The sequence below is a fragment of the Strix aluco genome, chromosome 22, assembly GCF_031877795.1.
Source record: "Strix aluco isolate bStrAlu1 chromosome 22, bStrAlu1.hap1, whole genome shotgun sequence".
NCBI lineage: Eukaryota > Metazoa > Chordata > Aves > Strigiformes > Strigidae > Strix > Strix aluco.
In genome coordinates, this window is record NC_133952.1 from 4,268,393 (window position 1) to 4,289,442 (window position 21,050).

The window sequence follows — 21,050 nt, forward strand, 5'->3', positions numbered from 1 at the left end:
TGATAGTCGGTTTTGACATGTGCCCATCCACTCAGGTGCCACAAAAGCGTTTGGCAAGGGGGATGCCTGTGCTAGAGATTTTAGCCTCAAGATTTCCCCTCCTGTCTGCAATAATGCAGATGGGGCTTCCGAGTCTGAAAAACTATCAGACAGGCCTAATGCACCTTGAATCCTGCATTTCCACCACAGCTGTAATCTTGGAGCCAAAAAGCTCGCTGTGCAGCAGGATAAAGGAGCACAGTGACTTCTGAGAAAAGGAGAAGGGCACAAAGCATTAGAAATAACGAGAGCCTGAATCCAGACAAGGTAGGGAAAACCTTAAACACAGTCATTCACTTTCCTACTCCTCCGTCACCAGCAGGATACACCAGCCCTCCAGATGAGACACCTCACCCAGACTTGTAAAAAGTCGAGGGATTACAGAAGATGGTGTAAGCACCGTGCACGACCATCACTGGCAAGGTGCAGCTCCTGGGAAGCACATTCCCCTGTGATGCTTGCGCTGCTGTTCATAGCAGTCTCCCCCTCTTTCGGCCAGCCTTACTGTCCCTGGCTCTCTTCTGAGGCAGGAAACATGAAGATCTTGTGCTATTTTCCACTCATAAGGACAAGGAACGCAGCGCCCCAAGCTGGCAAGCAGACTGAAGGTTAGTTACAGACTTTTCTCCCACCTGCCATTTTTTCTTAGTGCAGATGTGTATCCATGTATACACATGACCAGTCCCTGGAAAACATCTTTGACTTCTACGTTGTATGCACACACTTGTTGGGCAGCAACCCAACACAAATTCACCAGAGTTCAGAAGGGTTTTCGTAACGGTCCATCTTCATCGGCTCATCTGCCACAACCTCGACAAGTGTCTGTAGATTTTTCCTCTGAACATCCATCAAGCCCATGCTATTGATCACCCCCTCCCTTCCCCAAGCATAGGCTGCAGCTCACCTTGGCCACTAATACCAAAAAAAAGGTTTCACTAAGAGAATAATGAAGGCAACCACGGCAAGCAGGAATGCAGTTGGAGGGTGGGGGGTGACACCCCCTTATTCTGAGTCAAGAGCATTTCATGAATACCTAAAACTGCCTCCATTCTGCTCTTCCCCTGCCTCCTCACCATACAGACCTTGCGAGTCAACCTCCAGTACTCCCTGCTTCAGGGACACCTGCAGCTCACATTGGATCCCTCCCTTGTCCTAGAACTTCAGTGTCTCTTCGTTTTCCTTTCCATCGTTTCCCAGGGGCTTTAATGTGTTCCCATGCAAATTTATAAACCCTTCTCTCAGTTCCCCAGTTTGTCATTAACACCAACCTATTCATCCCTGCTTACCTCAGATTTCCCCAAGTTCCTAAGTCTCCCACGCTGGATCTCCAAACTCGTCCCTTAAAAAATACTTCTGAAACTCTCTTACTTGTCAGAATCCAAGTCACACCCAGCCTCACCCTCTAAGCTAATCAGCTGCTCCTGCTGCATGCATGCAAGTGCAGGGAAGGGCCAAACAATTCCTCTGCCTGCAGCACCAGGCAGCCTGGAGGTCCTGATTTTTCTCCTGACAAATTTTTTGGCACGTCTGATTTGCACCAGAATCAATGAGCTTGTCCTGCTGACATGTAGAGTGTTCCCTGAAGTTTTGGACTTGTCTAGATGCTGCGTTCCAATGTTCCTCAGTAACAGACAAATAGAAATGTTTTGCTCAGCCAATAAAAAGAATGTGTCGCTGACACGCAGCTGGTGTGCCTAATGGATATAAGGTCTCTTTAAATACCCCAAATTCTGCTCATTTTCTCAATTCATTAAGCCACCTGCTCTGAACTGATGAAATATTAAAATACCCAGATGAGCGATTTTAAATGGGTGATAGGGTGTAAGTTTAGACAATGAACAGTGGGAACTGATGATCTAGAGGAATCGCTCACATATCCAATGTATTAAGGACAAGACAGACTTATATTTGAATCCTTTCGGTTTCATAGTAGGGTGTGAAAAGGGAGGTCAGAAACCTCCTATTCCAGAAACATGCCCTTGAAGTTTTGACCCAACATACAATCTAAAAGCAGAAGGGTATGATTCTCCTTTCAATTGCTGAAACGTATCAAGACTGATTCCCCAAAGCAGCAACCAAACTTACGTATCTCTCAACAGTATATATACCAAGGTCTTAAGATGCCTTCACATGCTCAGTTTATCCAGAATCCTTCCAGTTGCCCTAAAACAGATCCATTCTCCAGCTGAACCCCCCCAACTCTCTCAGCCTGTCCTCACAGGGGGGTGCTCCAGCCCCCCGAGCATCTTCGTGGCCTCCTCTGGCCCCACTCGAGCAGGTCCGTGTCCTTCTGATGTTGGTGCCCCCAGAGCTGGACCCAGCACTGCAGGGGGGTCTCACAAGAGCAGAGCAGAGGGGGAGAATGACTCCTTGAAAATCTCAGGCTTAATTCACCCAACTCACATGGGCCTTGGGGAATGTCCTGCCAGCAGCCTCTGTGGAGTCCAGGAATACACACAACTTCTAGAACAAAATTTCATCAGTGCCTTCCAGCAAGATGGTGTCAAGATTGTCCTTCTTTCTTTCCTGCCAGTACCAGTCTTTTGCGGGGTTTAGATCCACAAATAAAAGGAAACCATATACTCTATTGCATAGCGCCAGAAATCTGTTCTATTGCCATTTGAAGTCCCCAAAAAGCAGCTGATGGAACATCGGGCCCATAGGTAGGCAGCTTCTCCCATTTTATCTCAATATCTACACTTTCAAACTTCACATGGTGCTTTGTGGGTGATCAAACACAAGCAAAACAAAGGTTGCTCATATTTTTTTTCTACAGAACTGGAGGCTTAGCTCCTTGGCTTAACCTTTCCAAATGCTCTCACTCTGACACAGAATGTTCTTGTTAACATCCACCAACTATGTGGATTTGGTGTGGATTTACTTTATTTCTCTTCTTCCAGTTAAACAAAAGAACACATCCATTTACTTGTTAGGCAGCTATTGTCTAAAATCAAACAGGTATGTCACTGTTTGATGAACAAACTGAGTTCACCCTTCTGGAAAGTCTTTTCTCTCCAACGTATTGTCTCCACATAGCCATGCCTTGACTGCCAACAACAGTGGCATTAGCCAAGAGCTTCCTTGTATTTATTGGCTTTGCCTTCAGGAAGCACGTCCTGGTTCACAGCTTTAACAGTTACAAAGGTGAGAGCTCTTTGTATATTCCACCAAGACGAGGATTAAAACATTTCCTTAAGCAGTCTACGTCCCAAAGCCACAGCAGAAATAATCTGAAAGGGCCAAATTCAGCCTCACGTTAAATAAGTGTCCTCCCCATACCAATCCAGAAGTCACGGTTAATATATTCCGTGGTATTTCACTGGGATCTTTTGAAGCTTTCTATAGCATACAGTCAAGAGCCAGCTTCACAGTTGTCCTCCAAAGTCATCAAGAGTTATGGAAACAGCTCTGCAGGTCTACATACCGTTGGTATCTCATCAGTCTTCTCTGCCCTGATTTAAATCAGATGGGCAAAATCTGACTCATTCTCTTTAGTTCAGCTCACTGTCAGCTTTTTCAACTGGGGCTACTGCTTCAGCCCTGCTGTCCGCTGGTGTCGAGGCAGAAATCAGTGACTGACATGGAAGGATGAAGGCAGGTCCCCATTTGAAAACACTCTTTTCCCTCTGCCACTGTCTGATTTTTCTGCTGTAACTTAAAAGGCGCTTATCTGACAAATACCAGCTCTTTTAGGAGCAGACGCTAAAGACTGCAGGGTGTTAAGGGGTCACATCTAGCTTCCAGCTGCTAAAAACTTCTTGTGACCTTTTAGTACCTACTTCAGATCCCCTAGATTAAAAGGCAAAAGCTTACTAGGAAAACTAAATAAAAAAATAAATAGACAGCCCAGAAGCCATCCTATATCAATCCTTAAAGGGCAGAGCAGCAGGATGCTCTGGCACTCGATAACGTTACCTGCATCACACAGCAACACTTTCTGCTGAGTCAGGATCAGCCTTGACATGGTCAGAACCATCTACTTTTCAATTCTCCTTGCCTGCTTTCCTTTTCTCTCCCTGTGTATCTTTCCAAAGGAATGAGCTACAACAGTGAATTTCCCTTTAGTTTGCTTCTCCTGCCACATTTCCCATTATTTTTCAACTGCTTCTTCCACTTGGCACAATTTGCTTAATGTCCTCTTCCTTCTTGACTAACCTGTTTCATTCCTCCTTAAATACAGTTTTCTAAAAAGCGTGCAGTTGTACCACATAGACCAAACATGGACACGTAGCAATCTAGTTTAAGCACTGCTGTTTAAACTCAGTTCTGAGTAAGGGTTTATGCCAGGCTTAAATCAATGTGGAAAGGCCCATGAAGTATGTTATAGTCAGATTTAAACATACATGTACGCACGGACACACAGGCTCTTGGCCAAATGTCTGTCTGTCTAAAATACATTCTAATATGGTTCATGCCCATCCAGAAAGGCTGGTTACACACCGCTATTTAATCTTTGTTTAAACTGTGGTTGTTAAATGCATTTTATTTGCTCTAGGCAAATGATGCTTTTGTTTTCCTTCCATCTCCTTATGCAGCCTTCATGTGGCATATACCTGGATAAAATTATCCCCTGGTAGGCCCAGTAAGCTCGGAGTCTCCCCTCAAGTGGCTTTTTGTTCATATGGCAGTGAAGAGACTCTCTTGCACGCACCTGCCTCCTTCCTTTGTCCCTGTTTTATGCCTGCACCGGCGCAGGACTTCGAAGACAGAAACGCTGCCTCGGATACTTTTTCAGAGTTTGCTAAAGCATGCGGCTGAACGTCAGGATGCCTAGCTCAGTCCTCTGCTGTGCTCCTTGTCTTTGCACGTAGCTTTAACCAAATTACGTACCATCTTCTTTCCTACCAGTCAGGCCATCTTTAACAAGGGCAACAGTAAACAACTCTTGACTTCCTTGGGAACATGGATGGCTTAATTGCACTGACAGAGTCTTGAAATTCTCAGGTGGGCGAAATGTTTATTCCACCCTGAGCTGCATCACTGCGTGGTATTAACATGCATGGCCTCTTATCTATTTCTCACTCACCTCCCTGCAGTTCCCTCAAGACATCAAGTGGCAACAAATAGAAGGAAAATCCTTTTCCTCCCTGGAACTCTGTTTTATTCCACAATTTATTTTCATGAGATGCCTCAACCTCAGAGAGGTAATCCTGCCTGTGATGCTGAGCAACTGTGACTCCCACTGAAATCAATGGGAGCAGAGAGTAGGCATCTTGTGGCAGAGACCAGGCTTAACCTTGTGTTTACTATTTCAGGATTTCACAGGCTTGTCTTGAAATAAAAGGAGAAGTACATTATTTACTGAACAACTTTAACACATTTCAGCAAATTATTCCAGGAAGAGTATGTCCATACAAGGGAATTCTACCTTAAAAAGGCAATTTTAAAGGAAGAGTAGCTGTAAACAAAAACTCAAACCTGTATTAACTTCAAAGCTTAAAAGGGAAGGGAGCAAAGCACCTGGCAAGACACGGAGAGATCCTAATCTCCCCTTTCAGGACAATTCCCCTATCTCGAGCTTTTGGTTCTCTGCATATAGAATGATTTGTACCCAATTAAATGGTTTTTTTATCTAGGGCAATGCAGGCAGCAATTCTAAGGTGGCTAAATCCAATGAATCCAGGTATCCTCTGAAAACTTGGAAAGGAAGATCAAAGACAAACATGACAAAGAGGCAGGTAAATTAAGATGGCAGGTCTCAGACCTGCTTGATTTAAAGCAGCATGGTGACTGTGTGTATTCATGCAGGTGTGGTGCATCATAATGATTTCCCAGCATGGGTTTGGGGTGACCTGTGTAACTCCCATGTGCTGAATTGTGCAGGTCACTGAGAACAAAGGTCAGCTAAACCTTTTTGCCACGCCGTGATGTATTTTAGATGTGTCTGATGTTTTGCAGAACTGTGTGGCAATTTAGGTCATTAAATACATACAACTTTTTTCTGTACCGACACATAAACACACGAATTACTTTCTTTGCCACACAGCATAACACGTGTTGTTTTCTTCTGAACTAGCTGGATGGGCACAATTTTTAATAGTTGGACTAACTGTTTAATCTGCAAAAGCAAAACTTCTGTTCCCAGGTGGAACTACTGATGTTTCTGCCAGGAGAGAGCCAAACTGGAGGGAACAAACAGTTATGCTGAGGAAGCCCAGAAAGTGTACTTGCTGACATAAAAATCAGACCATTATTTTATTCTATGCATTGCAAGTTCAGAATATATTTTTTTAAGATAGGGATTCTAATTTCCAAAGATGTTTGCACCCTTAGTTGCCATTGTGCAGAATCGTTGTTCACGTGGCTCTTAATTAAGGCTTGTGTCAGCACTTCCATTACAAATCTCTGCCTTTTAGGAGTTTATAACTCAGCCATAAAACTCTGCTTTAGGCTGAAACTTAGCATGAAAGGGTCTGCCTGGAAGAAATCCATTCTTTTGTATTTTAGAGTCCCAAAAGCTTATAGCAACAAACCAGGGGTTTTATTCTAAAGGCTGCCATACAAAAAACTTCAACTGTTTTTTTCTCTGAGTGCTGGGTGAGATGTGCCTTCTAGACCTGCTTCTAGATGCTGACTGATCAGGGTGGGGGTTTGTGTTCTTAACACTGAAAATTTTAGGAATTATGGGGTTTTGTGCTTCAGGGCCAAAGTCTGTGCTTACTTAAATACCAGTGAATTCCTCTGCCCTCACCCGTTCCCTAATGGAGTATGAATCAGTTCAGGTTTCCCACCCTTCACTCCCCACTGCCTCCACTGAGCCTCCTGGGGATGCCAAGACTTAATTCATACTCCAGTACTCAATAAAATATCGATGGACTTGTCTCTCCAGGTGCACAGTTTAGGCTGTAACGTTCACACACCATGTTGCCAACAGAACAGTCCAAACTCTCCTCAGGTTGGGGGAAGGGAGTGGGGACGTGTGAATGGGTTAAAATGACAGAGACTATTTGTCCTTCAGTTTTCTGCTGCCCACTTTCACCCCTGTGCCACTGTTTTAGGGGGGAACACACAGAACAGGGGCACAACTTGTTCACACTGCGGTTGAAGGGCATGTGATGGAGATGGAAGTAATTTCAAACCCTCTCTGCTCCTGTCACTGATGCTTACATTTGCAAAACATTCTGAGGCTTGTGGATGTACCAGAAATGCCCACATCAGCCGCGATCCCGATAGGTGTGTCTTCCTAAAGCTCTTACACACTCTTCTCTTAAGAAAACACTACATTTGCTGCACTCAGTCTTATACACATTAAGTCTTGTCACAAAAGTCATCAGATAAAATTATTTGCACTCCCTTGTCCAGACAATCTGATCTCTAGAGAGTATGAATTGTTTCTTAAACATTTATGAAGTGCCCAGCATGCAGTAGGCACTTCCACTAGTAGTAGCACAAGTAGTACTAATATTTTCCTACTGTTTTTAAATCTCTAACTGAACAGGAAGTTTACACAAAGCATCAGAAACTCCTTTTAGCAAAACAAAAAAGTTATTAGTGGGCTGCTATTTGCAAGCAGATCCAATGGACCAGATCCTGATTTCTACAGTATCCACATATGTACAAAGCACATACAGAACCAGATTCCGAACTGCTCTGCACCCCATCTACCTCCTTCTGTTCTATGTTCCCCAAGACATTTCACAGCTGCACAGGTTAATTATTCTTGTTCTAGAAAACAAGCAGTACCTGCCAGGCTCAACTATTTCACTCTGGCGTGGCAGTTCAGTATAAAAGAGAAAATTCAAAATTCATTTTCTTTTTCTAGTGCAGAGGCAAATTTCTGCAGCTATATTTTTAAAGGATTAGTAAAGTTTATGACTACTGGCAATTCATAAGGAAAATGCAGTATGCTCGGGGTATCAACTGACCCAGAGGTCACAAAGAAATATTCATATTTGTAACTGGATATCTTCAATTTATGAATTTCCACCTTCTTAGGGCATCTGATACTGTAGGAAACCAGACTTTAAAACCAATATACCAGACTGGTTTGGCAGTCCTTCTCATAATTCAGACTTCTATGTCATTTCTTTTATTTATGTTTTGTAAAACACTTGTCATTTTTTAAATGTCAATTTTTTCCCAAGCTGACTTGTAAATACTCTTGCACTGCATTTTTGCAGCTGTGGTTCAACCCATTCATACTTCATGTTGCAAAATGCAGAGTCCTGTTGGCTCCAACACTTCATACTTCAACACTGCAGTAGGATGCCTACGTGCCGAAGTTTTTGCAAGACCAGGGTGTCTCAGAGTCATCATATTATCTAAAGCATCTGTCATCCAGTGATTCGTGTCACACGCAGCCACAGGCCCACCCTTTAAGGTAGCGCTGCTTTAAGTTGGCAAAGCACAACACTGCAACTCCTGAGCAATTCAGGAGCATCAGTCAGTTTGGCCTTCAATGAGCGTTCTGTGCAAAGAATTGCTTTTGCAAATGAGATGCAGACTCCCAGGTCCCTCATGTCAGGAAACAGATCTGGGCCACCCCAACCTTGCATTCTTCCAAAAAGGGACCAGAGTAAAAGTATCAAAACCAATAATGGGCTTTCTTTACCAGTCTAATCAATTCTCTCTTCCAACATAAAAGAGACTGTTTCCCCCCGCCAGACAACTTTCCCCAAAATAAAAAACAAAAGAAAGGATATGTGGCAAGGGGAGAAAGAGGAACAAAGGAGGAAGAAAAAACCCCACAGCACTGACAGTTAGAAATGTTCATTTACATCTAAGAGCATCCATTTGCCAGTAACATATCATAAACTCTTAGCCTACCATACAAAGAGGGTGCCCCAAAATGGTACCTGCAAGAGGTCTCTCGGAAGGAGATGTTTAAATCCCAGTGGGTGTGTATCCTGTTAACAAACAAACAGAGAGGTCAATGGCACATGCTGAACACTGCATCTCTTGCTGCTTAAAAAAGATCTGCTCCATCATGACAACCCACCCATGGTCCTCTCTGAGTCCCTTGCCGTAGCTCTCACCCACAGCTACTGCCTCCTCCTGAGCTGGGGGGTGCTGTGATGAGCCCCCCTGCACACACAGGGCAGTGCTGAGTGTCCCCAGCAGGACTCGCTGCTGTCAGTGAGACCTGAAGGTGAGCTACACAGCAGTGAGACCTTCTCCTTGCTGCATGCAGTCTCCTTAATAGATGTAGGGACTGCAGGGTGTTGTCTCAACTAATAGGACACGTTCAGAGGAAGCAGAAAGAGCTAAGCATTGACATTTTATGAAGAAAACCCAAATACATCTGTACCGTATTCCCTCCTCCGCACCCACCCCAGCTGTAAATAAATTATTAGCAATTTCCCACCTCGGAAATTAATTTCACATATTCTGTCACTCTGCTGCTGACAAGCAGGAACAGCAGATTCTAGATGAACAATATCCTAAATTAAGACAGAGCAGCCAAGGGTGTTGGTTTTTTGTTGGGTTTTTTTTTCCCCTTGCTATTAGACAGTCTCTACACCAACCCAGAGGGCTAAGGCAGATGCTTGACCTTCTGTGGTGTGGTGACTCCACTCGATACCAGGGAGCACCAATCTCCCCCGCCACGCAGAGGAGGTCTATGACCAGCACTGTTCCTCGGTGCCAGCGTGATTGATGGGAACCCCAGTCATTTGAGACCAAACTGGCAAGCAAGCCCCTATCGTTGCACAAACCCACTCCCACATCTCTCAGCATCTGCCAGGGAACATGCTGGTTCCTAGCTGTGCGTATAAATCAGCTCCTGCAGATGTAGGTTCCCAAAAGCATTAAACAGAAGTGGCTGCAAATATGGCAAGTAGCAGAGGCCAAATGCACTCTGGCATATTTTGTGTACCCTATAGCACTCCTGCCTCGGTCCTCAACTAGGAAAAGCGACAGTGTGTAGCTGAAAACGATCCGACTGCAGAAAAAGCCTAATCTAAAACCTGCTGAAGTAAAAGAGAGCCTTTCTTACGATTTGAATGTGCTCTGAATTGAGCCAGAAAACCCTTAAGCATGACCAGTGAAGTCAATGGGACTTAACTCAGGCTTGAGTGTCTGTTTAAGTGCTTTCCTGAATGGGTGCCCCTGCTTCAGCCTAGTTCAGAAATCAGCTGAAAACAACTCTTAGCACGGAAATAATTTCACATCCAAGACATGATGCTGCTGCAAGTTTTACTAATGTGATAGCATACCTTGCGTGCTCTTCCTGCAAGACTGGCTCAGAAAGGGAGCCTGGTGGCTCTCTGAGTAGTTCTTTTAGGGGATTGTTAGATTTTAGTAGATATTAACTTCCACCGATAAAGCTGTGCTCAGAACTGTGCTTAGCAGTTCCACACGTACCCGGTTTTTCATATTTTTCTTCTTCCTCATATGTAACAGTTTAGAAAACCCATCCCCGCTTTCCATATTCCTGACATTTTATTTGCAAATAGAAATGGAATAGGTACTTCCCAGCTACTGAGTTTATAGCAATAACAGTTGTTCTTCAAAGCTAAAATTCAGACAACATTTGAAAGCTTTCTGGAAAGGACAGGCCAAACTGGGGCGCTGAGTAAAATTTCCATGAACTGAAGTTTGGTCAAACTCTGGGACACATTTGGACTTTCCAGGTAAACTGATCTGAATCCAGCTCCCAGCTCTCCACTTGGGTTCAGTCTCTAAATTAAACTCTCAGCCTTCCATAAAATGTAACTTCTCATGGTCTGTTGCAGCTGCTGACATGGGCAGACTGCAGATAGTGATCCTGAGTGTCGGGCGAAGGCATGGCTCATAATGAGACTTAGCACAGCTAAACTTCAAAGTATAAGAACGCTGTATCAGAGAGTTATAAGTAGGGGGGAGGGAAAACCTCATACCAAAGGAATAGCTCGGATCCACATAAAGGCAGAAACATCTATCTGCCGAGATGGATAATTAAACACCCATATTTAGACAAATGAATAGGTGAGAATGAAATTAAATTCTAATTATCTTTGGGGGGGGGAGAGGGAGGGGGCAATGGGGAGCAGAACCAAGCACTCATTCCACATCTCTATGCCGTTATCACCAATTAGATTTCTGAGGCTAATGTACGTCTTGCTTTAACGGGTTATTCATCCAGTTGAAATCAAATTACTAATAATTTGCAAACTATCAGCTACACAAGCCCGTCCTTGGGTTGTATAAAGGAGTGGTGAGCAGGAGCCACTCCTTTACAAATTAATAACAGAAAGGAGGGGGAAAAAATAAAAACCATGGCAAGCAAAGGTGCTACAGCTGCCACTGTCTCTCCCACCTCCTCACCCACACAAGGTCTCAGACACGGTGTGATCGGTTTGAAAGCATTCAATAAAAATGACCAGATGAGCCCCACAGCAACAGAAAGGGACAGGCGCCCTGCACGGCTTCGCGAGCAGGGAGGGCAGTCAGGGGGGTACACAAGCTGGGGGAGTTAACAAACTGCTGTGTCAAGGCACTTCAGCAAGGAAGGACTAGAATGTCAGGGTTTGGTTTGTGCAAAGGATGAAGTTGCTTATATATGTATGTGAATCCAAAAAAAATTAACAGGAAGGACTGCTGCTATTCAAGGCATCTCTGGAGCCTGGACTGGAATGAGAATCCAGCCCAGAAAAGAAAGTGACAGAGCTGGCAAAATAATGGAGAGCAGCTGGGATAGTTTTTAATTTTTAAGTTGTTTCTTTCCTTCCCTGTCATTTCTTTTTCACCCTAGCAGTCCCTGCAAGCTTTCAACACCAGAGTGGCAGCCGTGGAAGAGGCCAACGGAGTGAGTCAGGCATCTCCCCAACGTCTCATCACTCCAGGGGCAGTAACAACCTCATTCTGCAGCTGAGTCTCTGCACCGTGGCCAGCTTGTGTTCTGCTGCTGCCTTTGGCTGGCTCTGCTGGCCCAGGTGCGTGCTGCAGTAACTGGTACACGTGCCACGAAGTGCGGGGAATACTGGGCAGCATCCAGCTAGAGGAACAGGTCACCGCTGCCAGAAAGAGAACCCATCACAGCCCCATCTCTTACCCACAACTGGCCCTTTCTGCTCCCATTTAATTATAAGACCAACACTTCCTTTGGATGGAGTTTGTACCTTTTGATTTTCTAGCACAGGCAAGGCCACAGAGAAGAGAAAAATATTGACAAGGTTCCCCCCCATCCTCTGGTTTAGAAGATGGGGCTGAAGGGACAGTGCTGGCGAGAGGGGGAGCTAAGGACTCCTGTTCAAGTGGCAAAGCCCAACACCACCACGGTCACTGGGAACTCAAGAGTGCCCTGGTCAGGGCCCAGGTACCACCATCTTCCATGGACACCCAGAGCACTGAGGCACAGGGTGAGGCCTGTGCGATGCCAATCGCAACGCTGCAGGTAGGCAGTTGGGGAAGAGATTTTGCAGGTGCCATCCTGCAGGCTGCTTGGGTGGTTGGTCAGAGCTAGCTCCTCTCTCCTCCCCATATATCACTGCTTCCACAGGCTCCCTATATCCATGCCACGCTATTTTCAGGCAGCCAACATTAAGAAGCTTGTGCAGGCAATGAACAGGGGCAGGCTCCTCCAGGAAACCTCATCCATGATGGCTGGAAGAATGGCCTTAAAACTGCAGCAAGACTGAGACTTGGACTTTGGGCATCTGGGCTATTCTCCACCATGGAATTGATGTTGCAAGGGTCAGATACAAGGAGATACAGAGAGCAGCCAAGAGCACTTGTGAGTCAAGATTTCATTTGCTTTCATTCTCACACTTCACCTTTCTTTCTGGTCTCATATCTCCTTCCTGAGCAAGAAGGGATTTCTTGCTGTTTATTATATCTTATCCTGCAGCATCCCTGAGAAGTAAGTAGCCATTTTCTCTCTCTCTCCCTCCTCAAATATATGTCCTCATTAGGTCAATGACATGCTTCCTGGCACTCTAGACCAAGTGCAGCCTTTGCTTCCCAGAGGGATCTTTAATATATTTATTGAATACGGTGACTGTTATTGAGTGGCGCATTGTTCAGAGAAAAAGGGGGAAGGAGGAAGGAAAGAGAAAGGAGAAGAGAAAATAAAGGCTTGCAGAGGAAGGAAGAGGGGACTCACAGAAAATAACCAGTGGAAGCTGTGAAAAAAGTGTCATAAAGCAGCAAAATATGTCTCCAGCCACAAGAGGGGCCCTGCCTCCCTCCTTCTCTTGAGTCCTGGCAATTAGAAGAAGGGCTGTCGAATCTAATGTAAGAGCTTGATTCACAGCTGGAGCCCAGAGCCCTGCTCTGTCATGTCTCTAGTCTCTCTTCAGTCGTATGCTGCCTGGAAGAGCCTTGTCAGCTTAGCCTGGACCCCAGACACGCTCTGGCTTTGGCAGCAGGCGAAAAGCAGTGTTGTGTGGCATATCCTGCCATGAAACTGAGCTCCACCAGGACATCACACAGCTCTCATCCCAGGGCAGCACCAGGCTGGACCGTTTGGGAGCATCGGAGGAGGAGGCCAAGCAAGAACAAGAAGGTAAAGGCAGTGTTGTGCACATTGCACATCAGCTGAGAAGGCACTGGGACCTCATGGCTCTGAATTACAAGCAGGTGCATGTGACAAATATAATGGGGGGGTGCTTGGGTTTGATCTTCAATCAATTAGGGAGTCAAAGAGCAGCAGCCTTATGGGATATAAGAAATAGCTTTCCACTTAGAAAGGCAGGCAGTGGAAAGGCTGACAGCCACTACCATTAAGGCTTAGTGGAGGTCAGTAATTTTGCTATTAGAAAATGGATGCTGAGTGAGGAGAATGCTGTAAAGCTGGTCTGCGAGGTGAGGGATGCTGGGGGACAGGAGACAGCAACTTGCCCCTCTCTGGACTCTATCCATGTTCATGTGGGAATAGGAGCAAGGAGACAGTGTTCCACCATTCCTTGAATAAGCACCTTCATTTCAAATGCTCTCCTCTGGTTTGAAATAACATTAACCCCAAGCCAGGTGCTAGACACCAGGGCCATTCAGCTGACACAGCCAGAGAAGGTTTGGGGGTGTGGGCGACATTGACGTGAAAAAAGGAAGAAGGACTTAAGGGTAGTATGAGGTTCTCCAGAAATCTGCTTCTCGTTGCACAGACACCCTGTTACAGGACTACTTTTGTTATTTCTCCTAAAAATGGCTTTTATTTCACAGCAATATTTGGCAAGGAACCCAGCCCGCTGTGTGCTCTCATTGTACAATCTGCTCCTACCTTTGCTCCCAATCCTCTTTTTTTAATAAAAGAATTTCAAAGGCATTTTTGCCATACATGTCCATTTGCACCTATCCTGCTCATTACTCATCCAGTGTACACATTTACTGACATCCCACAAGGGCTCCTTCAGAGACAGGTCAGGTCAAAAACTTTCACCATTTTAAACAGGTGCTTAAGTATTACTGCCTCTTATTATCAGCCATGCCACCACATTTTGCTGGGGACTTAGATAAAGCTGTGCATGAGCAGTTCCTAACCTCCCCTGCCAAATCTCAGGTGCTATCATTACATTTCCCCTCTTTCCCTCCCATGCTGAAGAAAAAGGCCAGCCTTTAAGATAGAAATTAAATTCATGTACCCACAAGACAATGCTGGGCTTGAATCCAACAGCATGTGAGGATCTCACTGTGAAAGCTGAACCTTACTCTCTGGCTTTCCACTGTTTTAGAGATTCTTGGGACAGCATAACGGAGATCCTTAAATGCAGTTTGAACCTCAGTGTGAAAAAGCTCACAGGCTGTTCCTGGGGTAATGCATTTACCAATGTCACTTGGAATCTCCCAGGGAGTGTAAGGAAGTTAATGCTCCCCAAACTATTGCAGAGCAATGGAATTTGTAGTCTCAAACTTCCTCTGCATTGCTTACTTTGTGTCTAGGATAAACCAGAGAGCGGTAACAAAAAAAACAGTCTGGCATAACTTTAAGTTTAGCTTGCTGGGGGAGAGGCAGCTTAGTTAATAGTCTGCAAGAAGGAAAAAGGCTTCAGGAAGCCAAAGTTTCTAACTGAAGTCTGCTCGACATAGTTCTTGTACCAGTTCAGCTATGCCAGTATTATTATGACTAAAATAACCATCCAGGTGACATAGGTGTATCGGTACAGAAATGCCCTATACTGATACTCTTTTCCCCAAATAGGAAAAACTATTTTCATAGCCAGACAAGCACTCTCACCAGGAGACAGTACAACTTAACCAAACCATAGTAATTATGGCAACGCCACTGTTGCATGTAGGCAATGTTGTAAAAGAGCAAGATTTTCAGGAACCTGAAATCTGATCAAAAGAAAAAGGATTTTCCTCTGCAGTGCTGTCCCAATAATCTTCAGAGCTGAGTGCTTACAGTCTGGGTATCAAGCTACGGTATCAAGCTCAGCAGATGCCTCCGGTTACGTGAGACAAGATTTTAAACCCTCTGTCTTCCAGACAAGAGGCATCACACAAAGGCTACTTAGCACACCCTGCAAAGCAGGCTAAAGAGGACTCAAGGGGTCTCACTACAAGATGAAAACATTCACCTTTAAGCTTGGGTCACCTGGATTTCAAAGCAGATGAGCCAAGCTCACCTCAGCGCGAGGCTTGGTTTCCTTAACTTCATTACATATGCGCACGGCAGCGAAGTGACACGGTTTTGCAAGGACTTGGTTGTGAGATGAGTTGGCATGCAGGGAAATGCACTGACTGCAGTGGTAGCTACAGGTCTCTGCTCCTTTCTAGGACTGCAAGAACATAATGAGGTGGGTTTTCTCTGCCTCAGACCTCCTCTGAAGGCCATCACCATGGGCAATTGCCTACGATCACAGAGGAAATCACTGTCAAAGGCTAGGGTGAAGGACTAGTCAAGAAACTAAGCTTCTGACTCCTATTCTAATCCCTAGAGTCTTTTCTTCACCGATGCCCAGACCTCAAAGTAGCAGAAAGCAGCAATGCCAACAATGGAAGGAAGCAGACAATATAAAGGAAACTAGGAATAGGAGAAAAAAGAAAAGGCAACAATGTTCAAAGCAATAATGCAAGTGTTTATAATAGTAAATGCATGAAGGTGTGCACGAGGGCCATCCAGGGGTACAAGAGGAAAACACAGGTTTGCTCAGGCCCTGACCTTGTTTTCCTACTATCACAGTTTAACCTATTTCTCCCTCTCAGTGGGAGACCATAAAACCTCAGCCCAATCCACCACCAACCGGGGAGGATACAACAGGTGAATTAAAAACAGAAAGCAGATGGGGCACTGTCTCTGCCGGGCCCCAGCTGTCACGTCTGCGAGCTGTCTAGCCTTTCTGCTGCTGCTGCTGTCTCTGGAGCCAGCCCCATCACACCTTCCACCCCAGTCCCTGGGCTGCTAATGACACTGGGAACAGAGCCAGAGCCTGCTCCCCGCAGCAGCACTGGGCAAGAGCGGGGCCAGGTCGCTTCCCATTCACCACTCTCGAGCAGGTGGAAATGGCCAGTGCTCCCCCTCTTTGGGACAGGAGGGCTGGGGGACCCATTTGCAAGGGACAAAATGCTTGGAAATGCTGAGGGATTTGAGCGGTAGATGTTCCCTGCCTGGGTGCCAAGCACTGACTTACATGCTCTTTTTTCTGTTATTCCTGCACTCATCACAAGTGCTGCCTGGCCCCTGTTTGCCCCAGCTATTCTAGTTTTTCCCTCACACACTGTGTTAGAGCTCCCAGGAAAATGAAAAGGAGAACAACTGTACAAAAGCAATTAAAGTCTAACCTACCTGGTAAGAACCATGCACTCCTCTAAGAAATCAAGACAAAGCTTAAACAAGAGACCTTCAGACAAACTGATTGAGGAGTACTGAGAAGCACAGAAATGGTAAGCTGAGGGACCACTGGCTAATAACTATTAAGTATTTTTTCTCCATTTCCTAATAAACAAGGCAAAGCAATTACAGTAATTAAAGATTTAAGATAAGAGCACTTTATATTTGGGGGGCCCAGCATATCAATTATATAGTTATCATGTTGTTCTCCCTCCTAATGAGGCAATCTAGCACTATAATTTTGCAGAATTAAAAGCATAATTAAAGGGGGCAGGAGAAGAAGGGCAGTTTACCAAAACTGATTAGGAGGGTTCCCTCTCCTCTGTGGCTCCTGTGCACACGCACAGTGCAGACGCATTCCCCAGACACCTTTTCATTTCCAAGCGATAACCCTTGAACATGGCTGTTGGACAGCTGCAATGATAAACCCAGACTTTAATTACAGGCGGGTTTTATGAGAAGAGCTGGTTACTGTTTTGTCTCCCTACTTTCAAGCTCGCAGCTGCTGAATGTACCAGCATCTGTTGGAAGGCAAGGGGGGAAATAGCTTATCTACTCAGGAGCAAGGAACACATAAAACATAAGAAAAGCAATTACATGCCTTCGGTTTCCACTCCTCTGTTTTTATAGGGCTTGTCTTAGAATCTGAGTGATTTTATGCATCAGAGGAAGATGACAATCAAGATGAGTTGCAATGATATGCATGGGAGGCTGAGACACAGTGCCTTTAGGTATTTATTTTCCTGTAGTTACAGGCCTTCTAAACATCATCTTTTTTCAGAGGGATGAGAGAACCCAAAATTTTGCAGCTGAATATTATGGGCACTGAAACCATACATGGGACATACAAAGTGACAGTTACCAGGATGTACCTCAGGACAACCCTTTCTCCTCTTCCTATAACCCTGCGTGATTCCAGGATGATGTGTATGGTACTGAGAAAGACACCATCAAAATGTGTAAGTACTGAGGTAAGTCCCAGTATCTGAGTGACTCTTTGCCTACTGCAACTCCACTACTTCTACTTTTAGACTCCAGATGAGTGAGGCACAGCTACGCTCTTTGACACTTGTAATCAAGAACATGTAACCACAACCACTGCTGCTACCTCCTTCCTAAACTTTGTTCCCCGACATTGACTTATTCAGTTTATATGACATCAGGATTTAGGGACAATTGAAAGCAAAAGGCAGGACTGTGGACCCATACACCTCTGCGTATTTTCAGACAGCTACGTAAAAAGCCCACAGATGACTTCTTAGTCAAGCTGTTCGTTGGCCCCAGCAGACACAAAGACACAGAAAGCTGGACAAAGGGTGAAATACAACTTAGAGTCTGCAAATCCAGAGGCCTTTAGTGCAAACACAAGGCCCATGGTGCAAGGCCCCATAGAGCCTTCCTCACCCCAAACAGGAGCGAGTAAGTAGAAAAGAGGACCCAGCTACTCTTTCTGAGCTATAACATGACATTTGCAGTTCAATTTCAGGCCCTGGAGGTGACTCCATTGGGCAGCCTGGGCAGTACTGGCCCACAAAGGCTGGTCACCTGCTGCCCAGTTTTCTCTGTCTTTGCTCTTGCAGTGCAGCATTCCCTGGCAGGAACGTACCTTCTTTTCATGATACTGATATGGAGATCCTCCTCCTGCTTTACTTCAGGGTGTTGACCATTGCTCTTATCACTCTCTTCGCTGTCGTCGCTATGCGAGAAAATTGAGGTCAGCTCTTTCTTCGGGATCCTGGTTGGAGGTAAGGGGATTGTCCTCTTCTCTGCCAGGCGACCCCGGTTCTGGCACAGGATGGAATTAGTTGGAATGGGAAAGGGCGGAAGGAAAAGAGAAGAAAACAAGAATTTGGTTAGGCAACCCAGAACCAAGCAGCTCCTCTCAAATGGCTGCCCTGCGAAGGCAATGCTGTTAGTCATCGCAGGCTTCAGACTGGTATGTTGGGTGGGCAAAGGCTACGTTCGTTTTGCAAAAGACTTTTCAGCAGAGGCTTATCTATATCTAGTTCTTCCAGTTCTAATATTGAAGTCACGCACTTCCAGCCTCTCCCCACCTCTTCATTCCTAGCTTGCGTCTCATCCACGCCAATAGGAAACATGGCAGCAGAATTAGGCACCAATCTCTCTCTCCAGAATATTTCCTACCAAATGTTGCACATTAACATAGCAGAATAGGTTAAATTAAACCTTTGCCAGTAGCCCAGGGAAGATGTGATTCAGATAATCCAGAACGCTTTTTACTGCAAGGAGAAAACTGCCTAGGCCAGCCAGCAGCAGGTTTGTCTCTCACACAGTGAACAGTCCACATTAATTTCAACTTGAATTACTGAGGCTACTTTTCACTGTTCATTTGCATGTTCAGATGAATCCAGCAGGTCCTGCCTTGTGCAGACTTTCCCTAGGTGGTCCTGGCAATGTACTTCCCTCAACAATTCACTTCTGACAAGACACAAATAAACAGGAGGAAAACTCCCAGAAGGCAAAAGCTGCTTTTTCACTGCATGTGTATTTGTATACAGAACCCAGCACAACGTGACCCCGATCCCAACCTCCTATCTTCTGCAAGGAGTGAGAATATATTACAGATTGCTCTGTCCCTGCACCCTTTGTGCCTGATTCACAAGAAGATACACACCTAGTGCAGCCTAAGCTGGACTGTGTTGGGTTTTTAGCTCTCACTGCGCTAGAACATGTTTCTAGCACTTGGGGTGTTTAGTTTGATCTGTGATTGACCAAGAGAGAGCCCCATCACATGAGCACTTACAGTGGAAGATGTACATCGGAAACCCAGGGAGACTGCAATGTCATCGCCCCACAGAATTTAAAATTTTAGCAAACAAAATCATGAAACTGGGAAGGGAACCACAGCGAGGGGGAAGTGAAGCACAGTTTCGTGCACATTCTTTGTACAGATATGCAGGCATACTTCCTTCAATAGGACAAGTCATAGAAAAGAAAAATATCTTTAGCAAGGACTGGAACAAAAGGAAGAAAGGTGTGTGAAACAGGTCGTGTTAGTGCAGGGTAACATTTAACTAATAACAGCTTCTCTGAAACGTCGACTCCAACTTTCAAATAAACCTGGCAAAATGAAAACATCCTGGGAAAGCCAGTCAGGCTCTCTGCAGGGGAGAATGGAGGAAGACAAAGTGATAGAAGAGCCCATGTTTTTTTAATTAAACAAATTAAGAACTTTCCACAAATACAAAACAAAAATTTCTTGTTTACCTCTGTCAATAAATTCCAGTTGTGGTCATTAAGGGGAGCCCTAATCGTTGTGATAATTAGCTAAATCCATCTGGAAGGCATCACCCCAAGGAGGCACATCAGCTTTCCCCTTCTGATGCACGTCCAAGCCAAGAACACAGCTGTCTGTGAACAGCAGACACCCAAGGGAGAGAAGAGCAGTGGGCCAAACTGGCTTAAAATGGGAAACCGCGTGTATACAAGGAAAAAGACGCGCACTTTCTTCTTGAGAGAGACGTGAAGCAACAAGGTGAATGCTCCTACACCTCTGAGTATCCCAAGTACAAAACTGGGATCAAGCTGCAACAAGCTCTGTAGTGAGTCCAAACACCCAGACTCAGACCCAGGAGAATACCCTGATTGTGAATATTGCTGGGGACTCTCAGAGACCCACCTGCCCAAGGCGAATTGCTACGGTGTGAGGGGCCAACAGCATCTATGTGCCAAACAGCAAATGCTTTCCCTCGCCCCTGGGGGCTCCCCTACACAGGAGCAGAGATCCACTCCCACAGCCCTTTGCAAAGAGGTTTCCCACTGTCTGTTCCCTGGAGGAACGTGCGATATAAATCGTGCATCTCCCACCCTTAAATACTTTTTGTGTACTAGGTGCATTTCCACCCCTGCCCCCTCTTTTCTGCTCCAATGTGTGCAGAGAATGTGCGCAGAGCTTGCCCTCTGTCTAAAGCCATCTTAGTAACTCCAGCTAGCACAGTGCAAAAGAAGAGTAGGGAGGAGAAAAAGTGAGGGGAAGGAAAGGAAAACCAAGTAGGCCAGTATTTGCACCAGACTTCTGTCATGCTGAAAAGCTAAGACTTGATATCAGCATGAGCTTTAACGTGCCAAAGCTCTATATATTTTTCTGAAGTTGCAATTTATCACAACAATTAAAGGGGGAGGGGAGGGAGGGTGTGCAAATTTCCACTTCAAAATAATTGCAATTCACTCTCTGCTGTGACTTCACAGGCTAAAGAGAACGGCACTGATCAGATACTAAAAATCATTTTATGGCCATTATGGTACCTTCGAGCAGTTACCAGGTCTCAGTGACTGCCCAGGGACTCATCAGCCCTAACAAGAG

General features: G+C 45.3%; 1 protein-coding gene across 6 annotated transcripts in view; it reads right to left on the reverse strand.

Moving 5' to 3' along the window:
- SAMD11 (sterile alpha motif domain containing 11) overlaps positions 1–21,050 on the reverse strand; it is a 175,223-nt gene that overhangs the window by 69,419 nt on the left and 84,754 nt on the right. For all 6 annotated transcript variants that reach the window (XM_074848458.1, XM_074848456.1, XM_074848459.1 and 3 more), the window contains exons 3-4: positions 18,333–18,511; positions 8,835–8,885 (exon numbers count right to left, since the gene is read on the reverse strand). In XM_074848458.1, coding sequence (XP_074704559.1) covers positions 8,835–8,885; positions 18,333–18,511 — 230 coding nt within the window. The remainder of the gene's footprint in view (positions 1–8,834; positions 8,886–18,332; positions 18,512–21,050) is intronic.